Genomic DNA, 26,632 nt, shown 5'->3' on the forward strand with positions numbered 1-26,632 from the left:
ATTATATGTTTAGACACATTTTATTTAGCTGTTCATCCATTCATGGACATTTAGGTTGTTTCTACCTTTTGGCTATTGTGAATAGACCTGATATGAACATTTGTGTACAAGTTTTTATTTGAACACCTACATACAGTTCTTTTAGGTATACACATAAGAGTTGAAAATGCTGGGTCATTTGGTAATTTTATTTTAAGCTTATTTAGGAACCATCAAACTGTTTTTCACAGTGGCCACACCATTTTACATTCCCAGCAACAAATACTAAGGGTTCCAATTTCTCCACATTCACCAACACTCTTTATTTAGTTTTTTTTTTTTTTTTTTTTTTTTGCCATCCCAGTAGGTACAAAGTGGTATCTCATACTCATTGTCATTTTGATTGTGGTTTGTTTTGCCTTTCCCTTTGCATAATGACTAATGATGTTAAGTATCTTTTTATGTGCTTGTTGGCCATTTTTAAAATTTAATTAATTAATTAATTAATTAATTTTTGGCTGCATTTGGTCTTCATTGCTGTGCATAGGCTTTCTCTAGTTGTGGCGAGCGGGGGCTACTCTTCGTTGTGGCATGTGGGCTTCTTATTGCGGTAGCATCTCTCGTTGCAGAGCATGGGCCCTAGGTGTGTGGGCTTCAGTAGTTCTGGCTTGCTGGCTCAGTAGTTGTGGTTCTTGGGCTCTAGAGTGCAGGCTCAGTAGTGTAGCGCCTGGGCTTAGTTGCTCCGTGGCATGTGGGATCTTCCTGGACCAGGGCTTGAACCCTGCATTGTCAGGTGGATTCTTAACCACGGCGCCACCAGGGAAGTCCCTGCCCACTTTTTAATTAAGTTGTTTGGCCTTTTTGTTTTTGAGTTGCAAGAGTTCTTTATATATTCTGGATTGTGGAATCTTATCAGATGTGTAATTTGCAAATATTTGCTTCCACTCTCTGGGTTGTGTTTTCACTCACTTACTACTGTTTTTTGAAGCACAGCAGTTTACTTTCAATGAAGCCCCAGTGTACCTATTTTCTCTTTTGTTGCTTGTGCTTTTGGTGTCATATTTAAGAAACCATTGCCAAATCCAAAGTCATGAAGATTTGTCCGTATATGTTCTTTCAAGAATTTTATACTTTTAGTTCTTTCATTTGTATCTTGGATGTATATTGAGTTAATTTATTTATATGGTATGAGGTAGGGGTCAAACATTCTTTCCACATGGAATTGTCCCAAAATCAGCTGTTGAGACTGTTCTTTCTCCATTGAATGGTCTTGGCACCCTTGTCAAAAATCAGTTGACCATAGGTGTGAGGGTTTATTTCTAGGCTCTCAGTTCTGTTCCATTGATCTATACACCGATCTGTATGCCATTACTGCACTGATCTTGTTACTGGAGCTTTGTTGTAAGTTTTAAAATTGAGAAGTATGAGTCTTCCAACTTTGTTCTTTTTAAAGACTGTTTTGGCCAGTCAGGGCCCTTGTGTCTCCATATGAATTTTAGGATCAGCTTTTTTTCATTTCTGCTGAAAAGGTTGTTGGGAATTTTATGTTAATTGCATTTAATATGTAGCTTGCTTTGGGGTTTATTGCCATCTTAACAACATTGTCTTCCAGCCAATGAACACAGGATGTTTTTCAATTTATTTAGGTCTTTAATTTCTTCCAGTAAGGTCTTGTAGTTGCCAACGTACAAGTGTTATACCTTCTTGTCTAAATTTATTCCTAAGTATTTGATTCTCGTGTTTTCTTTCTTTTTCTTTATTATTTTTAATTGTGATAATATATGCATAACAAAATTTATCATCTTAACCATTTTTTCTTTGTAATTCTAGTTTATTTATTTTTCTTCCAGTTTTATTGATTTAATTGACATACAGCACTGTTTGTTTGAGTACAGCATAATGATTTGACTTACATACATCATGAAATGATTATCACAGTAAGTTTAGTGAACATCTATCATCTCATACAGATACAAAATTAAAGACATAGAAAAAAATATCTTCCTTGTGATGAGAACTCTTAGGATTTACTCTCTTAACCACTTTCATCTATTATATACAGCAGTGTTCGTTTTATTTATCATGTTGTACATTACATCCCTAAGAGTTGTTTACCTTATAACTGGAAGTTTGACTGCCCTCAACCAATTCCCACTCCCTCCCCCCACCCATTGCCTCTGTTAACCACAAATCTGATCTCTTTCTATGAGTTTGTTATTTTGTTTCTGAAGTATAATTAATCTACAACATTATGTTAGTTCCTGTGCACAAAATAGTGATTTGATATTTCTATACATTTCAAACACCACGGTAAATCTAGTTACGATATGCCACTATGCAAAGATATTACATAGTTATTGACTGTATTCCCCACACTGTACACTTAATACCCGTGACTCATTTATTTTACAAATGGAAGTTTGGACTTCTTAATCTCCCTCACTTATTTCTTTCCTCCCTTCACCACCTCCCCTCTGACAACCACCTGTTTGTTTTCTATCTATAACTCTGTTTCTGTTTTGTTATGTTTGTTTGTTTTGGTTTTTAGATTTCACTTAGCATAATACCCTCTAGGTCCATCCATGTTGTTGCAAATGGCAAGATTTCATTCTTTTTATGGCTGAGCAATATTCCATTTCATAAATATATACACCACATTTTCTTTATCCATGGGCATTTAGGTTGCTTCCATATCTTGGCTACTGTAAATAATGCTGCAGTGAACATAGGGGTGTATATACCTTTTTGAATTAGTGTTTTTGTTTTCTTCAGAAAAATACCCATATGTTAATTGTTGGATCATGTGATGGTTCTGTTTTTAATTTTGTGAGGAGCCTCCAAACTGTTTTCCATAGTGGCTGCACCAATTTACATTCCCACCAACAGTGCGCGAGTGTTCCCTTTTCTCTTCATCCTTGCCAGTACTTGTTGTATTTTGCTAATAGCCATTCTGACAAGTGGGAGGTGATATCTCATTGTGGTTTTGATTTTCATTTCCCTGATGATTAATGATGTTGAGCATCTTTTCATGTGCCTCTTGGCCATCTGTATGTCTTCTTTGCAAAAATGTCTATTCAGATCCTTTGCCCATTTTTAAAAATCAGGTTGTTTGGGTTTTTGATGTTGAGTTGTATGAGTTCTTTGTATATTCTGGGTATTAACCCCTTATCAGATAGATTGCTTGCTGATATCTTCTCCCATTCAGTAGATGATAGTTCCCTTCACTGTGGAAAAGCTCTTTAGTTTGATGTAGTCCCATTTGTTTATTTTTGGTTTTGTTTCCCTTGCCTGAGGAGACATATGCAAAAAAAAATTATTAAGATCAGTGTCAAAGAGCTTAGTGCCTATGTTTTCTTCAAGAAGTTTTGTCTCTTTTTTTGGTTGTGGTTTCAGTTCTTACATTTAAGTCTTTAATCCATTTTGAATTTGTTTTTGTGCATGGTGTAGTTTAATGGTATTAAATACATTCATATTGTTGTGCAGACATCACCATCACCCATCTCTAGAACTCTTTTCATCTTGCAAAACTGAATTTCTACACTGACTCAAATAGCAACTCCCCATTCCACCTTATGCTCAAGCCCCTGGCAACCACCATTCTAAGAATTTGACTACTCTAGGTACCTCACGTAATTGGAATACAGTATTTGTCTTTAAGTAACAAGTTTATTTCACTTAGCATAATGTCCTCAAGGATCATCAGTGTTGTACTATCTGACAGGATTGTCTTTTTTTTAAGACTGAGTGATACTGCGTTGTATGTATATACCACATTTTGTTTGTTCATTCATTCATCCATCCGTTAATAGATACTTGTGTTGCTTCCACCTTTAGACCATTGTGAATAATGCTGCTATGAACATGAGTGTACAAATATCCATTCAAGATCCTGCTTTCAATTTTGGGGGTTACATATCCAGAAGTGGAATGGCTGGATTATATGGTAGTTCTATTTTTAATTATTTGAGGAACAACCCTACTGTTTTCCACAGCAGTTGCCCATTTTACAGTCCCACCAACAGCACACAATGGTTCCACTTTTTCCACATCTTTGTCAACACTTGTTATTTTCTGTTTTTTTTTAATAGTGGCATCCTAATGTGTATGAAGTGATATGTTTTTGATTTGCATTTCTTTCATGATTATATTGAGCATCTTTTTATATACTTCTTGGCCATTTGTATATCATCTTTGGAGAAATGTCTATTCAAGTACTTTGCCCATTCTTGAATCGCATTATTTTTTGGTCATTGAGTTGTAGAAGTTCTTTACATATTCTGAGTATTAACCTCTTATCAGATATATGATTTATAAATTTTTCTCCCAATCAGTGGGTTGCCTTCTCACCTTTGTTGATTGTGTCCTTTGATGCCCAGAAATTTTTAATATTGATGTAGTCCCAATTGTCGAGTTTTACTTTTGCTGCCTGTGCTTTTGGTGTCATATCTAAGAAGTCATTACCAAGTCCAATGCCATGAAGCTTTTCCCCTGTGTGTTCTTCCAAGAATGTTATGGTTTTAGGTCTTTAATCCATTTTGAGGTAATTTTTGTATACGATGTAAGATAAGGCCCCAACTTCATTCTTTTTTTTTTCCCCATTTCATTCAAAGAGCATGTGCATATCCAGTTTTCCCAGCACCATTTGTTAAGGAGACTGCTCTTTTCCTGTTGAATGGTCTTGGCCCCTTGTCAAGGGTCAGAGATCATTTGACCATGTGGCACAAAGGTTTATTTCTGGGCTCTCTATTCTAGTCCATTGATCTATTTATCTTTATGCCAGTACCACACTGTTATTGTATTACTGTTTAGAAATCAGGAAGTGTGAATCCTCCAACTTTGTTGTTCTCTTTCAAAATTGTTTTGGTTCTTCAGGGTTTCTTATCATTTTTAATGATTTCTTATTGTTTTCCATTTTTTTTATTGCTATATGATTTTCTTTGAGTTGTTTTTTGCTAACTTAGCAGCCATGTAATTAACAAATATGCTTAAGCCACTGTCTCAATGTACCACTCAGATATGAAATAGTATCTATTGACTCCATTATATGAAAAATTAAGAAACTGGTTGCACTTGCCCTACTTCTCTCCACTCTCCACCTACACACACTTCCCCCAACATAACAATATTCGTTAATTTTGTGAATGTTGTCTCAGTTCATTATGGTAGTATTACTACTATATTGATTAGCTTTATTTTTAAGAAGTATAGCATTTTTCTTCCATGTTATAAGCAAAATCACCATTTTATGTGTTTTTTAAAGAGGGTCAATATCATGAGTCTTTTCAGTGTAACTGTTTGTGAGTTTATTAATTTAAATAATTTTATTGTTTAGCTAGATTTTTCAACAGTTGTTCAGGAGTGAGCATCTCTTCAGTTCTTATAAATTTGAGATTATCATTCTGTAACCTTTGTATAGGAATAACAACTTGTTTGGGTATAAAACTTTTGAATAATAATCTTTAATTCAAAACTCAGTCAGATTTGCTCCCACTTTCTGGGCACATACAATTAATATTTCTGTGCCAGAGGCAACCCTAATATTTTTTCCCTATTGGATCCTGGATTTTTGTTGGGTTTTTAAAATTTAAATTTTCTTACTTTCCCAGGGTATGTCTCAGCGTTGGTCAATCTCTATTGATTTTTTAAAAATGAAATTTACATACCTTAAAATTCATTCTTGTAAAGTATACAACTCAGTGGTTTTTAGTATATTCAGAGGAGGTTATACAACTGTCACCACTAATTCCAGAACTTTTTGTCATACCAAAAAGAAACCCTGTGCCCCTTCACAGTCATTTCCTAGCCTTCAACCATTAATCTACTTTCTGTATCTATGGATTTGCCCATTGGGCACATTTTATATAAGCAAATCATGCAATATGTGGCCTTTTGTGTCTGGCTTCTTTTACTTAATATTTTCAAGGTTCATCCATTTTGTAGCAGGAATCAGTACTTGTTGTTTGTTATGAACAGTAACAAACAGTATTTCAAATACATATACAACATGTTTATCCATGAGTTGTTGGACATGTGGATTGTTTCTGCTTTTTTGGCCATTATGAAAAATGCTGCTGTAAACATTAATGTACAGGTTTTTGTGTGGACATGTTCCTTCAATTTTCTTACGTATATACCTAGGAGTAGAATTGCTGGATCATATGGTAACTCTGTTTAAACTTCTGAGTAACTGCCAAAGTGTCTTCCAAAGTGGCTGCATCATTTTATATTCCCACCTGGATCATATTTCAGTTTGTCTACATCCTCATCAACACTTGTTGTCTGTCTTTTGATAATAGCTTAATCTTAATGGGTGTGAAGAGGTATCTCACTTTTTAATGATTTTAATTTGCATTTCGCTAATGACTAAGATGTTGAGCATCTTTTCATATGCTTATTGGCCATTTGTTTACCTTTAGAGAAATGTCTATTCCAATCCTTTGCCCATTTTAAAATTGGCTTATTTGTCATTTTATTACTGAGTTCTGTTTCTTTGTCTATTCTGAATACAAGTCCCTTATTAGGATATGTTTTGCAAACATGTTCTTTCATTCTGTGCCGTCCTTTTCACTTTCTTGATGATTTTACTTGTGGTACAAAAGTTTTAATTTTGACAAAGTACAATTTGTCTGTTTCTTCTTTTGTCACTTGTGCTTTTCATGTCATATCTAAAACTATTGTCTAACCCAAGGTTACAAAATATTTACTCTTTATTTTCTTCTAAAAGTTTTATAATTTTAGTTCTTACTTTTAGTTCTATGATCATTTTTTAGTTAACTTTTGTATGTGGCATTGAGGTAGTACAGTTTTATTCTTTTGCCTGTGGATAACCAGTGTCTTAGTACCATTTGTTGCAAAGACTATTCTTTCTTCCATTGAATTGTCTGGGCACCCTTGGCAAAAATCAATTGATCATAAGAAAAAAAAAATCAGAAAAATAAAAATAAACTTAAAAAATGAAAAAAAAGCAATTGATTATAAATGTAAGGGTTTATTCTAGACTATAAACCCTATTTTATTGATCTGTATGTCACTCTTTATGCCACTACCACACTGTCTAATTATTGTGACTCCTCCAACTTTGTTTTTTCTTTTTCAAGATTGTTTTATCTATTCTTAGGTCATAGGAATATTCAGATCAGCTTGTCAATTTCTGCCAAAAAGAAAAAAAAAAAGACAACTTGAATCTTGGGTAGGGATTGCATTGAAACTGTAGAAAAATTTAGGGAGTACTGCTGTCATAACGATATTAAATCTTCTAATCCATGAACTGGGGTGTTTTTCCATTTATTTAGGTCATCTTTAATTTCTTCAACGATGTTTGTGGGTTCCACTTCTTTGTAGTTTGGCACTTCTGTTGTTAAAAGTATCCCTGAGTATTTTATTCTTTTTGATACCAGTGTAACTAGTATTGGTTTCTTAAGTTCATTTTGGGAATTTTCCTTGTGGTACAGGAATATTACTGATTTTTGTATGTATTTTGGTTCCTGCAACTTTGCTGAACTTGCTTATAAGTTTGAGTAATTTGTGTTTGTGTGTTCCTTAGTGTTTTCTATATAAAATATTGTGTCATTTGCAAATAGAGATAGTTTTCCTTCTTCTTTCCAATATCAAGTCATTTATCTCTTTTTCTTGCCTAGTTGCCCTTGCTAGAACCTCCAGTACTGTGTTGAATAGAAGTGTTAAGAATGAGTATCCTTGTCTTGTTCCTGATTTTAAGGAGAAATCTTTCTGGTCATTAAACATGATGTTAGCTGTGAGTTTTTGTTTTTTTTTTTTTTAAGAGTTTGGTTAACAGTATTTAAATTTATTTATTTATTTATTTATTTATTTATTTATTTATTTATTTATTTATTATTTTAGGCTGTGTTGGGTCTTCGTTTCTGTGCGAGGGCTTTCTCTAGTTGCAGCAAGCGGGGGCCACTCTTCATTGCGGTGCGCGGGCCTCTCACTATTGTGGCCTCTCTTGTTGTGGAGCACAGGCTGCAGACGCGCAGGCTCAGTAGTTGTGGTTCACGGGCCCATTTGCTCCGCGGCATGTGGGATCTTCCCAGACCAGGGCTCGAACCCGTGTCCCCTGCATTGGCAGGCAGATTCTCAACCATTGTGCCACCAGGGAAGCCCTGTGAATTTTTTTATAAATGCCCTTTATCTGGTTGAGGAACTTCTATTCCTGTTTTGTTGAGTGTTTTTATTATGGAAGGGTTTTGGGTTTTGCCATATGCTTTTTCTACGTATAATGAAATGATCCTATGTTTTCTTTATGAAGATGGTGTGTTACGTTGATTGATAATCATATATTGAACCAAATTTGCCTTCCTGGGATAAATTCCTCTTGGTTTTAATGTATAATCCCTCTTCTGTGTTGCTGGATTCAGTTTGCTAGTATTTTGTTGAGGATTTTCCTTCTATATTCATAAGGGGTATTGGTCTGTAGTTTTACTGTATCTTTGCCTTTTTTATCAGGGTAATAATCTCCTTATAGAAAGAATTGGGAATTAATCCTTCTTCTCATTTTGTTTTGATGATGATGTTGTTTTTTGAGTTTGTGAATGGTTGTTGTTAATTCTACTTTAAATGTTTTTTAGAATTCACCAGTTTGGGCCTGGGCTTTTCTTTGGGGGGTGTTTTCTGATTACTGACTCAGCCTCTGTCCTTATTATAGGTTTGTTCAGATTTTTTATATTTGCTTGAGTCAGTTTTGCTAGGTTGTTTTTCTAGGAATTTGTCTATTTCATCTAGGTTACCTAATTTGTTGACATGTGATTGTTTATAATATTCCCTTATGATCCTTTTTAATTTCTGTGTGATTGGTAGTAACATCCCCTGGTTCATTCTTAATGTAAATGATTTGAGTTTTCCCCTTTTTTCCTTTGGTGAATTCTAGCTAAAGATTTGTCCATTTTTGTTGACCTTTTCCAAGAACCAACTTTTGATTTCTTTGATTTTTCTCTTTTTTTGATTCTCTGATTCATTTATTTTCATTCTAATCTATATAATTTCCTTCATTTTGCCTGCTTTGGGTTTTATTTGGTCTTCTTTTTCTGGTTTCTTAAGGTTGAAGGTGAGGTTATAGTTTTGAAATCTTTCTTCTTTTAATATGGACATTTACAGATACAAATATCTGTAAGCTCTGCCTTCACTGCATCCCAAAGGTTTTGGTATGTTTTGCTTTCATTTTCATTCATCTCAAAGTATTTTCTAATTGTCCTTGTGATTTCTTCTTTGAACATTGGTAGTTAAGAGTGTGTCATTTAATTTCTCTATATTTTTGAATTTCCCAAATTTTCTTATTGATTTCTAGTTTCATTCCATTGTGGTCAGAAAACATACTTTGTATAATTTGTAAATATATTGTGACTTGTTTTATGGCCTAGCACATGGTCTCTCCTGGAGAACATTATATGTGCCCTCAGAAGAATGTGTATTCTGCTTCTGTTGGTTGGAGTATTATGTATATGTCTTTAGGTCTAGTTGGATTATAGTGTTGTTCAAGCCTTCTATTTCCTTATTGGTCTGTCGAGTTTTTCTATCCATTTTGAAAGTGTACTATTGCAGTCTCCAGCTATTACTATTGAATTGTCTATGTCTCCCTTCATTTCTGTCAGTTTTTTTCCTTTGGTACCTGTCCTTGGTTTTCCAACACATGGCAGACATTCATTAATTTTTGGATGAAGTGTGTTAATTTGTCAACTACCTTTTAGTCTCCCTGTATTGTCCTAGCTTATCTTGGATCCATTTCATTAAGTCCATGTTCTTTTTAAATTTTCTCTAGAGTGAGAGTACAAATTCTTTATTGACTAAAATGGGTAAACCTTCTGGCAAAATAAATTCTTTCTCTTTCCCTTCTTTTTTTCCTTCCTTTCTTCCACTTGGTTCTTTATAAATTTATTTATTTTTGGCTGCGTTGGGCCTTCATTGCTGCGCCCAGGCTTTCTCTAGTTGTGGTGAGCGAGGGCTACTCTTCATTGTGGTGCGGGAACTTCTCATTGCCGTGGCTCCTCTTGTTGTGGCGCACGGGCTCTAGGCACACAGGCTTCAGTAGTTGTGGCGCGTGAGCTCAGTAGTTGTGGCTCACAGGCTCTAGAGCACAGGCTCAGTAATTGTGGCACCTTGGCTTTTTTGCTTCGCGGCATATGGGACCTTCCCAGACCAGGGCTCGAACCCGTGTCCCCTGCATTGGTAGGCGGATTCTTAACCACTGCGCCACCAGGGAAGCCCCCTTTCTTCCACTTTAATGCTATAGAATATTTTCATAAATCCTTCTCTTTTGTTTTCAGATGACCTTTGTCTCAAAACAGTTCTGTGGAAGCCATTTATTTGATCACAACCATTTATTTGATCACATTTGATGACCTTATTACCTATTTACAAGGTACTGCTTGAGTCCCCTTCCTAGGACATGAACTTGAAGGCTCATTGTGTATGGCTTGTATTTCTTTTGCCCCTCAGAGTTTGGGAAAGGCAGAAAGATAGTAATTGATTCTAGGACTCTGGACAGCTACAGTAGGTGACATTTTTCTCTGCCATTGTTTTGAAACTTATAAATTGATGGCCACCTTATCAAGTGTGGAGGTGAGGAAAGTATCTTGTTCTATAGGACATGCCTTTGGGGTTTTGCTATTACACTACTGTAAAGTCACCTGGCAGCTGCTTTCATAGCATTGTTGTGTGGGCAGTGATATGGCTGAGGCCTTATTATTTTCTAGCAAATCTTAGTAATAAAACTAAGATATTTAGACTTAAAAGGTTATTTCCCATTCCTTTTTCTGACTTCTTCCTGGCCAGAGCAGGCATACAGTAAACCATTCTGGCAAGGACATAAGGAGCTATTTTTTCACAGGGAACGTGTCTCCAATTGGGACATTTATCTTTCTCCTGGGCCACTTATTACCTCAGTCCCTTTTCTGAGATACCAGTGGGATATTTTGAATTGTTGACTCACCTTTTACCCTTCTGCTGTATGGTCCTTTGTGTAGGAAGAGCTTTGTGGTGGCTCCTTATACTTATTCCCAGTTGTTTCTTTAGATATTATTTCTGGAATTTTGTGGTGTGAGTTGAGTCTGTTCCCTAGATTCTGAATATTTTTTTACTTTTTTAATAAATTTGTTTATTTATGTAGTTAGTTATTTTGGCTGCTTTGGGTCTTTGTGCATGGGCTTTCTCTGGTTGTGGCGAGTGGGGGTTACTCTTCGTTGTGGTGCGCAGACATCTCATTGTGGTGGCTTCTCTTGTTCTGGAGCACGGGCTCTAGGCATGTGGGCTTCAGTAGTTGTGGCACATGGGCTCAGTAGTTATGGCTCGTGGGCTCTAGAGCGCAGGTTCAGTAGCTGTGGCACACAGGCTTAGTTGCTCCACGGCATGTGGGATCTTCCCTGACCAGGGCTCGAACCCATGTCCCCTGCCTTGGCAGGCGGATTCTCAACCGCTGTGCCACCAGAGAAGCCCTATTTTTTTCCTTTTTGATGTTTTTTGTTTGTGTCTTTCAGTTATGAAAGAAAAGGTTCATTAAGGTGTCTGTGCTGTCATATTTTCTAAAATGCATTATCTGTTTTCTCAGTTTTGTTTTCTCTCTCTCTTTTATATTCGATTTATTCCTTTTCTGTAGGCTCCTTCCTCTCAGCTAGAACCATGCTTATGTCTCTCCTTATCATAGACTGGGGAGTGGAGGGCTTGCCTGTGGTTGATGCTTCTACCACTTTACATCTCTCTCTTCTCTTTATTACTAAATACTTTGGTCAAAAAAGATATTTTATTACTTTTGAGTATAAAAGTGAAAAGATAACTAAATATAAAGAGTTTAGATAATATATAAAATATAAAGACCTTGGAAATCACCCATAATTCTCACCATCCTGAAATAGTCATGATTAACATTACAGATAAGCTTCCAGGTTTATATTTTATGATTCACATACCTACTGCCTATCTTGGATCTATTTTATTAGGTCTGCAATCTAATGAAGCTAAATATCAAATGAAGAACTCCATGAGAGCATAAAATGAGAGCTTTATTAATGTTTAATTAAATGTTTACCAGTGTTTCTTACACTTTTATAAAACAGGCCGATTTCATACCAGTCTTCACAATCATGTTCATATATGGAGAGAAACAACAGTCCAAAAAAATGAAATCATACTAGGTATATTGTTTTGAAGCTCTGCACTTAGTATATCATAGACATCTTTCTATGCAGTAAATAAAGATTTATGTAGCCATTGTTAATAGCTTTATGGGTTCCATTGTATAAATATAATATTTAGTTAGTTCCTAATGACAGATATTTAAGTTTTTTTGGAATTTTTCTTTATCATAATCTGCACTTCGATGGGTAGTCTTGTTACATCTTTCTGAATTTTTCAATATCCTTGAGAAACATTTCTAAACATGGAATTTCTGGGTTACCAAGTAGGCACATTAAAAATGTTTAAGCCACACTACTAAATTGTCCTTCTGAAATGTTGATTCAATTATTTGTTCACCAGTAATGTGCAATAATATTTTGGTCAATACCTGCCAACAGCATTCTTGTTAATACTTGCCACATAGGCCAGAAATATGGTATCTATCCTGATCCACATTTCTTTAATCACATGGAGTTTTTAGTTTCTTTTGTGTGTTGATCGACCATATTTCTTCTTTTTTGAACTGCCTATCTTATCTTTAACCCAGGTTTCCTTAGATATGCTAATGCTTTTTTTCCCTGAACATGTGTACCCAGGACATGTACATTTGAGGGGTTAAGGGAATAAGTGCAACTGCCTGCTTGTTCTTCCCTTCTTCCTTTGATTACACCTACTCTTTCTTTGACTCATTCTTTCTGTGTCTCTCTCTGCTGTGTCTATGCAGGCTGTCCCCAGGCTCTATAGTTCATGCTTTTCTCTTATTACAGTGTCTTTGCACTCTGTCTGCTTCTGTGTTCTTTCTCTCTGCCTCTGTGCACCCACATTCTGTGCACTTGTGCTCTCCTCCACCCCACCCCATGCTGTCTCTTGTCTCACTGTCTCTGCTGTGTAGCTCTCTTGTTCTTCTGCTTACTCCTTTTCTCCTCTCCTTCTCTCATGTTCTTGCTGTGTTTGTCTCTGTGCTCTTTCTGTCTCTCCCTGTTTTTTCTTTCTTTCCCCCTCCCTTTCCCATCTTTTTCTCTCAATGTCTGGGTGTATACTGGGATCAAAGAAAAGGGATAGTTTACTACTGTCAGTGCAAAAGAAGCCATATTTATCAGTTTTTGTTAACGGAGAAAAAGCTGAAGATGAATAATTTCTCTGTATTTTTGACCTCTCATTATTTCCAGTTGCCCACGTTTTCAGCAGTGGGGAAAATGAACAACACAAACTAACTACCAAACAAAGAGACCTCCATGAGAGAATAAAATGAGAGCTTTAGTAATATTTAATTAAATGTTTACCAGTGTTTCTTACATTTTTATAAAACAGGCTAATTTCGTATCACTCTTCACAATCACACATATATGGAGAGAAACAACAGTCAAAAGCAGTATCTTGGAACCCAAGGATACATTTCATTATATGCTAAGAGGTAAAAAGCAAGATATAATATTTACATGTATTTATATGACTGGATCAAAATTAAATATTAGCAGATTATTTTAAGATTATGGGATTATACATTTTTTCTTTTTATTTTTTCATGTTTTTTTTAAACAAGAAGCACATCTTTTCTAATATGAAACCATAAAAATTTCTTTGTGACATTAATTAAAAAGTGACCTCAGCCAGACTGATCAAACATAAAACGTTAGTTATGAGCTGGAAGAGAGAATTCTCAAGCTTTTCATTGTGTTCTAGTTTCTGCCTAAAGTACCTGTTTGAACCTCCAATCTAGTCATAACAAATCTTTCTAGAAGCAGAGCGAAAGCATAGAATTAGTACGCAGTTTCTATGCCAAGATAAAGTTAAAAATTTTTTTTTAACTTCAGCTGCCAAGAGTTGAGTTAAGTATACTCCTAAGTTCATGGCCTCTCTTTTTAAAATTTCATTCCCATATCCCATCCTCATTCCTGTCCTCCCATCGGAACTGGCCTTGTTATGTAAATATCTTTTGGCTTACAAGAGTTCTTACAAAATATGTATTCTGTGTTGTCATGTATTTTCAATTTATATAAAAGGTATGTCATTATTTTTGTTATTTTCACTAAGCTTGTATTTTTAAGATTCTTCACATTGCTATACATACATCTAATTCAGGTTTCTGATCACTGCATAGTACTCCATGGAGTGCATCTACCAATTTACCTATGCACTTTCCCTGTAATGGACACCCAGGTCGCCGTCAATTCCCAACAAGGCAAAACACCAGCAGTGCACATCCTTGTCCATATTGCCTTATGGACCTTGTGAGACTACCTTTGTTGCACAGACCCAGAAGTGGAAATCTTGGATCATAAGCTATATGTATACTTAATTTTCTACATTAGTACCAAATTAATTTCCAGTCTATATTCCTACCTGCAATGCATGAAAATTCCTATACTTCCCCCTTTCTGCCAATAATTTATAGTTTTTCTGGATTAGAAATACAAGTTTCTATACCATGGAAAGGTAGGGTTTTTGGGTCATTTTTAATTAAATGTTACTTGTCTTGAGAATCTACCCTATCTCCACTCTGTAATTTCCAAGGGAAGAAAGAGTCTTTCAGAGACTTCCAAAATTACTGCTGTGCTTTCAACCAGAGTGCATTCATATGTTCATCCAGACATAATTACAATATACAACGTGACAAAAGTACAAGAATGGGATATTTTCATTGTTTATATCAGATTTTGACATATAACAGATAAAAGATATGGAAGATTTTAATAGCAATATTAAGAAGTTTGATTTAAAGTATCTATAGAAAACTTTATTCCCGAAACACAGCATCCACAGTTGTTCCAAATGCCCACGGAATATTTACAAAAATTAACTGTATATTTAGGCAAAATGTTGATAAATCCGCAAAGTAGAACATTTCTAACTAAGCTTATATTCTCTAACCACAGTACAATAAGGTTGGAATTTAACAACTATAACTTCTTCCTTAAATAAACATTTTAAAACATTCTAAACTTTTGGGCTATAGGAGAACTAAAAATTGAGATTATAGAATTTTTTTCATTAATGACAGTAAAAGCACATATCCAAAACTTACGGGATGTGACTAAATCTATATTGAGAGGAAAATGTATAGCCTTCAATGATATTTTAGTTCAACAAACTCAACTAGGAAATAATTGAAATAAGCATTCTATAAATCAGTTCCCAGAATTGATCGATTTAACCAAGATCTGGTTCTTTCAAAAAAAAAAATAGACCAAATCTCTGGTTATTCTGACCATGAGGAAAAGGATCAACACTAATAGTATGGAAGGGTATAACCACAGTCAAAGAAGTGTTTTTTTTAAAAAGATTACTGTATGCAACTTTAGGCTGATATATATAATTTTTTCCTTTTTTTTTTTTTTTTTTAATATGAATGGCTGGATTTTATTTATTTATTTTATTTTTTTGGCTGTGTTGGGTCTTCGTTTCTACGCGAGGGCTTTCTCTAGTTGTGGCAAGCGGGGGCCACTCTTCATCGCGGTGCACGGGCTTTTCACTGTCGCGGCCTCTCTTGTTGTGGGGCACAGGCTCCAGACGCGCAGGCTCAGTAGTTGTGGCTCACGGGCCTAGTTGCTCCGCGGCATGTGGGATTCTCCCAGACCAGGGCTCGAACCCGTGTCCCCTGCATTGGCAGGCAGATTCTCAACCACTGGGCCACCAGGGAAGCCCTAGGCTGATATATTTTAAAACCTAAATTAGATGGGTGATTTTCTAAGAAAATATAAATTAACAGAATTGACCAAGAAGTTTTAAATCCTAAGTAGATCATTAATAATAGAAATTTAAAAGACTGTCAGTAATCTGTAGACCTCCCCACCTCTAACTATGTGCCCTCCAGGAATTTTGTACAAATATATGTGCCCACCAAAAGTATGAGAGGATGTGTTTCTTCATTCCTTTGCCAACTATGGGTAGTATCAGTCTTTTTAATATTTGCTAATCTAATGTGTGAAAAAACTCATTGCTTTAAATTGCATTTTTTAAATATTAGGTTTCAGAGATTGCTCTTTACATTTCTTGTTTTGAGAATTAGCTGCTTATATCCTTTGCCCATTTTTCTCTGAAGAATTTTTCTTATTAATTCTTGAGCATTATTTATATAGTATTAATAGTGTAATAGCATTGTTGTGTAATCAACTTCTTTATTTCTTTTTTCCATGCTAAGAAAGATGTCCCCAACCACAAGATTATAAAAAAGTATTCTCCTTTTTTTTTTTTTTTCATACTTATTTAGGGTGGAGGGCAATGCATTTAAACACTTAATCCACACGGAATTTATTTTGTGTGTCTAGATATAATTTTATTGCCAAATGTTTAGCTAGTTGTCAGTAGAGATTTTTAAATAAGTAAGTGATATTCATAAATTAATTTATGAGACTAAACTAAGCTGGACTCTCATCACTTGGACTTGGTAATTAATAGCCGTGGTTCTTTTGAAATTTCTACCCAAAGCAACTAAAATACTATGCAAACACCTTATCAAAATGGAGAGATTGGAAGAGGAAACTAATTCTGACTGAAATATGAAGGAGTTTTATTGATTAAAGTTGAAGTTAGATCAAAACATCCAAGTGAAAATATCTAAAAACATAGCTACGTATGACCTCATGAGTATGTCATGAGTGGAATAAAGATTTTAGAGCCATCCATGTAAAAACGGTGATCATAATCCTCATAAATACTAAAGCTAAGAGGAAAGATTTCAGAGAATGCAGAGAAGAAAAGAGAGTGAGAGGGTCACTTCCAGACCATAATTTTTCAAACCTGATAGAAAATCCTTTGGGACTTAAGTCATCTAGCTCTACCACCCTCTACAAGATTTTAATGATCATTTGCTAACCTTCCAGTTTTTCCTGTATATTAATTGAGGACTTTAGCTCTTGATTTTCTTTCTTTTCTACCCCAAACGCAGCCACTATCTGGGAACCTTACCATCCTGTTAGTTTATTGAGCTCGGTTCTAATGACAAGTACTTCCATTACATTTTAACTCTACAGTCTCATGGCCATACTTTGAATTTTGACATTATTCAGATTCGTTATGTCTCTGCAATCTTTACTCATTCATGTATGAAAAGAAATTTTCTGAGGACCATTCTGCAGGCGCAATGCATTTTTGATTTGAGGGGGAGGATATATTAGAGTTATCATCTACCATACTTGCAGAAATAATTGACCAGTTCTGATTTTCTGATGGCGACTAATAGACAGTTATCACCTTAGTTCCTGCTTTTAGAAGTTCTAATCTTGCCTTTCAGAATTAAATCTACGTCAAAATGTTATTTTGGGGGCAGACGAGCTAGTAAGTTTTAGTACTGAAACGCCAGTTGCCAGTTTGAACTGTGCATATCTAAAAACTTTTCACAAGAAAAGACTGTCTTTTGGTGCCATCGACTGTATTTCTAATTTTGACTCTGTCTTATCAATGTGTATCTCTGGTCCTAAACTTTAGTTGTTATAAATAAATTAGCATAAACCCATTTTTCTGAAAGAAAAGCATCTTTCAGCAGGCACCTTGCCGGCAGAAGGTCAGCAATAACAATCTTCATACATGAAGAATAGCTGTATAAGGTGACGTAAGAAAATACAGCCTTTTTCCTATATTAGAGATGTTTTCCTAAGCTCAGTTTCCACCTAAAAAGTCATTATTTAATTGAAAAGCTTTTTTTTTTCCCCCCTGGGTCTCTATGATGGTTTGTCTGATCAATGAATATAGGAATGAATTTCACCTAGATTTTAATTAAACTATAAAGTACTACAAAAAGCCTGAAACATCTCTGAGATGGTGGCAGTTACTTTTTCCCCAGTTGTAATAAGGCATTAACAGGTGAGTTTACTCTCACAATAATAGAAATTATAACAGAAGAAGCCAGCCAGTGTGTATCTCCTTTCAAGACTCTCTGCAACAGAAAGCTTAAATCATGGTAGCTGATAATGTGAGTTGACTTGTAGTCACTTCAATCTTTATGTGTAAGCCCAGTGGCAGAGAACAGAGTGGGTTGATTCACATCCAGGCGCTAAGGGATGATGAGATCATTACAGGAAATGCCTGAGACTCTCCCACGGACTAAGGAAAGTGGATTGTTGTGGTTTACCGACAGCATCTGTAAATGAATTCAGCAACAGTTCTATGTTCTATCCCATGGTGGGTCCTCAGCACAAATTGTCACACACAGTGCAGACCTGTGAATTGTGGTTATTGATTGAATCTGTGGAAGTCAAATTAGCGTGACGGCACGGTTCTGACGGTTTGCACTTAGCGCTAGCCGTAGTGTGTGTAACGCTGCACCAAACGTACAATACCCAGCGCCCACATTTTTGTTCGGACTGTCCACTATTAAATGGAAATGACGCTGTTGGTCACCTTCCATTGTTCTTGTACCCCTGATTCAGTAACAGAAGATGTAAGAACAGAGAGCCCGAGAAGCTTTTTTCTCCAAATAAGTCTTCATAATCGACATGTATTTCAGTTTGCGTACATGAATAAACACATTGTTATAACTTTCTTGAGATCCTTAACATACCATAAAAGTCACCTATTTAAAGCGTACAGTTAAGTGTGTTTTAGTGTATTCACCGAGTTGTGCAACCATCACCCCAATTTAATTTTAAGACATTTTCAACACCTACCATAAGCACTGTATGTACATTAGCAGTCACTCATTTCTCCCAGTCTCCCACCCCTGCCCTGGCTGTGGTTACTAATCTGATTTCTGTCTCTATAGATTTCATTATTCTGGACATTTCATGTAAATGGAATCATACAACATGTGATCTTTTGTGACTGGCTTCTTTCACTTAATATTTTCAAAGTTCATCTACATTGTAGCATGTATTCATTCCTTTTTATGGCCAAATAATATTCCACTGTATGAATGCACATATTTCACTTATCTATTCATCAGTTACTGGACATTTGGATTTCTTCACTGCTTGGCTACTATTAACAAAGCTGCTGTGAACATCCATGTACAAGTTTTTGTGTGGACGTATTTTACATTTCTTTTGGGCATATGCTTACGAATGGATATACTCTGGATAATACAGTAACTCTATATTTAACCATTTGAGGAACTACCAGACTGTTATGCAAAGTATTGTTACCATTTTGCATTCCTAGCAGCAATGTATGAAGGTTCCCATTTCTCCACATCCTTGAAAACACTTGTTGTCGTCTGTCCTTTTGATTTTCACCATCCTAGAGGGCTAACTAGATATATTTTGTTGAGAAAGAATTTATTTTTAGACTATTTTCTATTTTTAAATGTTTACCGTTTTATAGGCAGGAATGAACTTAATCAGAAAGATTGAAACTAGAAGCAGAAACACACACACCAAGGCTCCTCATTTAATCAGATGTAAACATGTGTGCTTTACACCCAGCGGTGCATACCATGTCCTTTGGAAGTGCCAGAGGTTCTCAGACTCGTTCTTGGAAGGGACCGTCCACACTTCCGCTGCCTCTGCTCCACAGGGTGCTCCAGCCTCTGCTTCAACAGCTCCACCACTCACTTGCCGCTCACTGGCAACTTGTTTCATTTGTCTAAGGCTCCAGCTGGCAAAGGTTTTAAAACTTAAAAAGATCCAAAATCTGCCTGTACTAGATTTCCTGGCTCTGCTTCCAGTTCTGCTCTCTGAAGGCACAAAAGAGACCTAATCTTCTACCTCTCAGGTCCCCACTTCCTTCCCTGAAGTATTTTCCCTCAGGTCTTCACTCTTTGAACCATTTCTCACAGGTCATCCTTTCTACTCCCCTTTCCTAAGTTGACAGCTTCTGGGTCTATTTGTTGACATCCTGTTTTTAAGCATGTCCCTTTGAACTAAGCATGTTGTGCTTCAGATGGTGACAGAGGATTTATCATCTTCCTTTCTGTAAGCTAGAACATTTCTATGGCCTAACATATGTTTTACTCCTATTGAACTCACCAAAGCCATTAAACCTTTATTGCCACACTCTTCCTTGTAAGTTTTTGTTTTGTTTATTCTCATTTCTTAAACTGATAATACATGGTACAAAATTAAAAATATATAAAGGAGTATTTAATAAAGTGTCTTCCCTCTCCCGTTTCCCAGGCACCCATCTTTCCTTTCCAGAGCTACTCAGTGTGACTTGTTCTTGCATATCTTTACAGAGATTTTTAAAACACTTTATAGAAGTTTAATTTACATACCATAAAATACATCCATTTTAAGTATACAATTCAATTATTTTTAGTAAATTTACAGAGCTGTGCAATCATCACCACAATCTAGTTTTAGAACACTTCTGTTACCCAGAAAAGTCCCTTATACCTGTTTGCAATCAATCCACATTCCCAGCCCCAGACAACCTCCAATCTGCCTTTTTCCTTTTCTGCACATTTCATGTAAATAGAATTATATAATATCTAGTCTTTGCATCTAGCTTCTTAGCATGATGTTTTCAAGATTCATCCTTGTTATAGTGTGTACCAATACTCCTTTTTATTGCTGGTTAGTATTCCATTGTATGGCTCTACCACATTTTGTTTATCCAGTTGCCAGGTGTTGGACATTTGGATTGTTTCATTTTTTTTTTTTTTTCGGATAACGTGAATCATGCTGCTATGAACATTTTTGTAAAAGTTTTTCTCTGGACATATGTTTTCATTTCTTTTGCATATATACGTAGGACTGGAATTGCTGGGTCATATGGTAAGTTTATGTTTAGCTTTTAAGAAAATGCCTAAGTGCAAGCCCCACAAACAGCAAGAAAGTTGAAGAATGAGGTCAGCATTCAAAAATGGGGTCAAATCTACAGCTGGGAAGTGGTGTAGAGACAGGTAGAATTTAGATCCTGAGCCTTTAATAAGCACTACCTTCGCTCAGTGCTCTCTGTTTTTAGACTCTATATAAGAACACCTAGGGCTTCCCTGGTGGCGCCGTGGTTAAGAATCGACCTGCCAAGGCAGGGGACACGGGTTCGAGGCCTGGTCAGGGAAGATCCCAGATGCCGTGGAACGACTAAGCCCATGTGCCACAGCTACTGAGCCAGCATTCTAGAGCCCATGAGCCACAACTACTGAAGCCCACGCACCTAGAGCCCATACTCTGCAACAAGAGAAGCCACCGCAATGAGAAACCCGCACACCGCAACCAGGAGTAGCCCCCGCTAGCTGCAACTAGAGAAAGCCCATGCACAGCAATGAAGACCCAGTGCAGCCAAAAAAATTAATACATAAAATAAATAACTTCAAAAAATAAATAAACAAATTTAAAAAAAAAAAAACACCTAATGCAGGTGGGAAGGTGGGAGGGACACTGTAAAGGTCATCTATGCTACATGTACAAGAACCCCGAGAGCACACCAATAGGTACCACAGTTTTCACTGCTGTAGCCGATCATTCACCCTGTACTACCACACTGTAGCATTCCCTTCCCTGATCTACTGCTACAGTCTCTTTGGAAGGTGTTTCAGAACTCTTGTTATGATAGTGCCAGTTTAACTGTCCTCACTTCCTTAATTTATACCAGGATTGAAGACCTTGTGGTCCGAGATCCTGTCCAGAGCAAGCAGGTTAAGACTCTGTCTTTGTTTATATATTTCATCAGAAAGGGCTCTACCCCCTCTCCTAGTTCATGGTGTGAAGAGTTCTTAGCCTCTCAGGAAAGTGGGGAGAATTGAAAGGACTCTACATGAGAATGCTAGGCTTTGTAAAACACTTCAGTTTTTTAAAAATAAGACTCATTTTGTATTGGACTTATAACAATCCTATGAAATACAAAGAAAGCCAAGAATCAGTGACATGAAATGATCACCAGTAAGAATTACAACAGTCACCGCTTATCTCGTAGCATAGGGCATTGTCCATGATCCTTAAGAAGAGTTACTAGAAATGCCTCGCCCATCTTGCCCCTAAACACCAACACAGCAATCATGTACCTTGAACGGTACATGATTGCTGTGTTGGAGTTTAGCGGGAGCATCTCACTTACCAGGGACTAACTTTTACCTTGATTCCTTTGTAGTGACGGAGACATCCCTGGTGATGAAAAATTCCCTGGGATTGCAACCTCCAAGCCAGACATTTTGTGTGACATAAACTCAAGAACTCCCCAAGCCCTGTAGTAGCAGAAATATTCAGATACTTAAGAGTAACCCACCACCTGAACTTGGGGACATTTCAGTGACAGCTCCAGTCCAGAGTGCCAGTCGTCTCCTGGCCCTGCCTCCAGCTCCAAGCCAGGGACAAATAGAGAGTAAGAACGTGGATGATATTAAAACCAAGCTTTCAAAGATTCTGGATGCCTAACACATCCCAAAAGAAAACCAAGATCCTCCACTACTCCCTTTAGAAATCCCTGATATTCACCAGCCGCTGGCCTACACCGGTCCCCTCAGACAAGAGGAGCAGCCTGGTTCTGAAAATGCTGATCTGGGAGAGAACAGCCTGAGTTGTGAGGACCTAGGGACACTTGAAAATGGGATTGAATCTAGCAGTGGTTTTGCAGACATTACTACACTGGCGGAGGATATTCACCTTCCCCAGCTCTTTAGTTCTTTGAAAGATCTTGATCAATCCCAAGGTCCCAACGTGATCAAAGCCAAAGATACCAGAGCCTTTAAGGTGAATCAGGTGCAGGAAAAGCCAAGTGTCATAAAGGTTCCCTCTGATCAACCCAGGAAGAACAAACATAAAGCCTCTGAGCTTATCAGTGGTGCTCCCAAGGCCAAAATCCAGCCAAAGAATCCAGAGTGCTGTTAGGGGGAGAAGTGGTTATATGCAATGCTGCAGTCAGTGACAGGGCTCCTGTGAACACGGCCAAGCACCCTCAAGGCAAACCTCAGAAAGCTGCATCCAGAAAGATCAGCAAAACTAAGAGCCATGGGCAGGAAAAGACCAAAAGGACCAGAGGAAGAAACAAGGCTGAAGAGAACAAGCAGTCAGGGAAAAAAGTCAAGGCAGAAGAGAAGCCAGCAATTCCCAACACGAAGCGAAAGGAACACCAAACTGAGCTTCTCCAACAGAGCTTTCAAAAGCCTCGAACCTCCCTTGGCGTGCGCACGCTGGAGTCTGTGAAGGTTCTTCATGCACTGGGGAAAAAGAATGAGACGAAAACTGGGCTCTTTTCCTGTCGGGTCTTGGGAAATTCAAGCAACCCCAAAGACCCCCAGCCACCCCCAGCTATCCAGCCATGGCGGCATACTCCACGTGAGGGGAAGAGTCCTGAGAAAACGCAAGTCCAAGCCCAGAAACCAGACAGCAGTGCTGAAACAGAGTGTCCATCTCCAGCCCAGTATGAGCGGCCTCCTCCTGGGAAGGTCAAGTTGATACCTCTGCCTTTTTCTGCCTGGGACAAGCCTCAAGCTCGACCCGCTCCTCGGAGGCCACAGTCTCTGGCCTCACATCGGCCTGCTGGGGCTTACCATGCCCAGCCTGGTTCTACTGACTCAGCTCAACCTGCTGCAGTCAATTCATCCCAGCCAGCTCCTGCCTCTCTGCCAGGTCCTGCCAAATCAGCTCAGCCAACTGTGACCAACCCAACCCAACCGGGTTGAACCAACCATACCCAGCCTCGTGTCCCTCAGTCTGCTGCTCCTAGGCCTGCACCCTACAAAACTTCATCTTGCACTTCTCTCCAGCGGGAGCCTGTTCCCCCTGCTGTGACTAAGCGCCAGTCCCCACCCAAGCTCCAAACCCAACTTCTATGCCAAGACTTCAGCAAGCAACGAATTCCATGGAGGGAACCCAACGTGCCTGAGCCAGTAATGTCAAAGCCCATTGAACAAGAGCAGAGGCCAGAGCGAGAGGCCATGAAGAGGCGGGCTCAACAACGTGAGAATGCTGCCAGATACACCTCTTCGGGGAAACTGCAATTTTTCATTGAGAGGGAAAAAGAAATGGAAATTGCTGACTACTACATATATGTAAAGTAAGACCTGCTAGGACTGTTGGTGCCACCTTGGGTACCAGCTGTTCTTCCATATATAGATAAGATAGGTATAAATTTCTCTATTTACTTTGATATATTTTAAAACAATAGAGCTGAATAAATAAATGTAATAGAATTAAGAGATGAGTAATCAACCTTCTGAATTTTGAGATGCTAAGTGTGGCGTGTTTTTTTTTTTTTTTTTTTGATGGGGTTGGAATCAAAGTCTGCATGAGAAAGGAAGGACTGAAAGTTGGACGGGAGAATAAAGGAAAGGGTTTAAAACTGAGGAAAGAGGAAGGAACTTGGCCTAGGGCTAGGAAGGCCAAAAGAGATTTATGGATTTATGAAATGAAGCAGGAGTGAGGATGAAATGGCAGAAGTAAAAAGCAGGGTCAGAGGTCTGGGTTGAAAGAACACAATTTGAGTAGAGCTGAAGATGACAGAAGATGAGTCTAGGTTTACTAGGAGAAATAGAAAAAGTCTCTTGGGGAGGTTGGCCTTAAGTCTCACAACCACCAGATAGGTATTTCAGAAAACAAGAGGTTCAGGACACATCTCTGAAAGGTTTGAGTTGCCTTATTCAGGTGTGACTGTAGTGGGGGAATAGGGAAATCTACCAGAGAAGTGGCTAGGGCTCAGAGTTATCCTAGGGGCAGCTGACGACAGGGGCAGAGCCAAGGGAACTGCTGCATCAGGAGGCCCACGAATAGGGCCTGGTATGTAAATCACGATGTACTCAACACCTAAGCACGAGGGGAGCCAATGCACTATTCAGTTAACCTTGGCAACGATCTTTTCAAGGCCAGTATTCCTGTGCCACTTCACTTACAGAGGTGCAGCAAAGGGCTGAGGTCACATCCCATGTGGAGGTACAAGTACTCAATTTGAGGCCGAAATGCCTCTGAAGTCCTCTGTATTTGCAGATGCCCGTAGGCGGCCAACCTGGCTTTCAGAGCACAGCATCCTGAGGTTACTGGTGGACGAGATTAAACTTCTGGAGGGGCCTAAATATTAACTTGAGGGGCTTCCTCCATTGAGCAGGGCACGTGCCGCCTTTTGTAAACATCACCATCAACTGAAACACATGAGAAAAAATCCGACGCAAGCGTCCACTCTCACGGGTGAGAGTGGTGGGGGCACGCGCACTGGGCAGCAGCTCCAACAGCCACAGGACGCAGGCGCCCAGGGGTTCAGAGGCTCCCTGGGAGGCCTCGTGGGGCAGCTCGAGGGAGTGACGATGGGAGAGAGCGGCAGGGGTGGGCGTGAAAAGGAATGCAGTGGGGAGAAGGGAGAGATGGAGACAGTGGATAGTGACTATGGGAAAACTGGCAATTTTAATTTTCAAAATTATTTTTTTGAGATGTCATTCACATGCCATAACATTCACCTTCTGAAACTGCAAATTCAGTGTCATTTAGTACATCCACAAGCCTATGCAACCATCACCGGCATCTAACCCATCACGTTTTCATCACCCCAAAAAGAAGCCCCCTTAAGCATCAGCAGGCACTCTTCATCCCCTCTTCCTTCAGTCCTGGCAACCATTAATTTGCTTTCTGTCGCTATGGTTTTGCCTTTTCTGGACATTTCATGAAATAATACAAATGTGACCACTGTGTCTGCTTCTTTCACTTAGCATAATGTTTTCAAGTTCGTCCATGTTGTAGCATGTGTTAGTACTTCATTCCTTTTTATGGCTGTATAATATTTCACATATCCACCACATTTAAAAAATCCATTCATCCACTGATGGGCATTTGGGGTTTTTTCACTAATAATGTCCATTTTTTGAGAGTTTATTCTGTGCCAGGCAGCACCAGGCTAAGTTACTGACCTTATTTCACAGATAAAGAGGCTTGGAGAGTGTGAAGAGTTTGCCCAAGATTAAGAGCTAGCAATTGGGGGAACTGGGGTTTGAACTCAGGCAAACTTCAGAGGTAATAGATTCACATGACAGAACACTAGAAAAGGTACACAAGGGTATTCAATGAAAAGTGACCCTTTTCCCCACGTTCCCCAGCCACACATTTCCCTCCTCAGAGACATCTGCTTTGGCCGTGCTGTGGATCCTTCCAGAGAAATATTTATACCCCAACATTTATGTATCACAACTTATTGACTAATCTGTCCCACTGATTTGAAATGTCACTTTTATGGTATAACAGATTCTTATACGTATATATATATATATTTTAATGTATTTATTTATTTATTTTTGGCTGCTTTGGGTCTTTGTTGCTGTGCGCAGGCTTTCTCTAGTTGCGGCAACCGGGCTTCTCATTGCGGTGGCTCCTCGTTTTGCCGAGCACGGGCTCTAGGCACGTGGGCTTCAGTAGTTGTGGCACACAGGCTCAGTAGTTGTGTCTCACGGGCTTAGCTTCTCCACGGCATGTGGGATCTTCCTGGGCCAGGGATCGAACCCATATCCCCTGCATTGGCAGGAGGATTCTTAACCACTGCACCACGAGGAAAGCCCCTTATACGTATTTATATTTCTCTTTTCAGAGCTGTCCTGACTCTTTTTTGCCTATCTTTTATGTTTGCCTTTTCTCTAAAATTCTTTTTATCTTCTTTTTGATTTAAAAAAAATTTTTCCTCTTCTTGTTTGTTTCTCTTAAGGCATTATCCATTATGTTCATTCACTCATATTATTTTATTT

The 26,632-nt window shown here is 38.0% G+C and overlaps 1 protein-coding gene across 1 annotated transcript in view; it reads left to right on the forward strand.

Annotated features, from left to right (window-relative positions):
• The window catches only part of C13H2orf78 (chromosome 13 C2orf78 homolog), a 40,403-nt gene extending 16,429 nt beyond the window's left edge, over positions 1–23,974 (forward strand). The window contains 2 exon segments of the mRNA XM_059943506.1: positions 22,066–22,794; positions 22,797–23,974. Of these exon segments, the coding sequence (XP_059799489.1) occupies positions 22,066–22,794; positions 22,797–23,974 (1,907 nt within the window).
• The last annotated feature ends 2,658 nt before the right edge of the window (positions 23,975–26,632 follow it).

This window comes from Balaenoptera ricei, chromosome 13, assembly GCF_028023285.1.
Source record: "Balaenoptera ricei isolate mBalRic1 chromosome 13, mBalRic1.hap2, whole genome shotgun sequence".
NCBI classification, from domain to species: domain Eukaryota; kingdom Metazoa; phylum Chordata; class Mammalia; order Artiodactyla; family Balaenopteridae; genus Balaenoptera; species Balaenoptera ricei.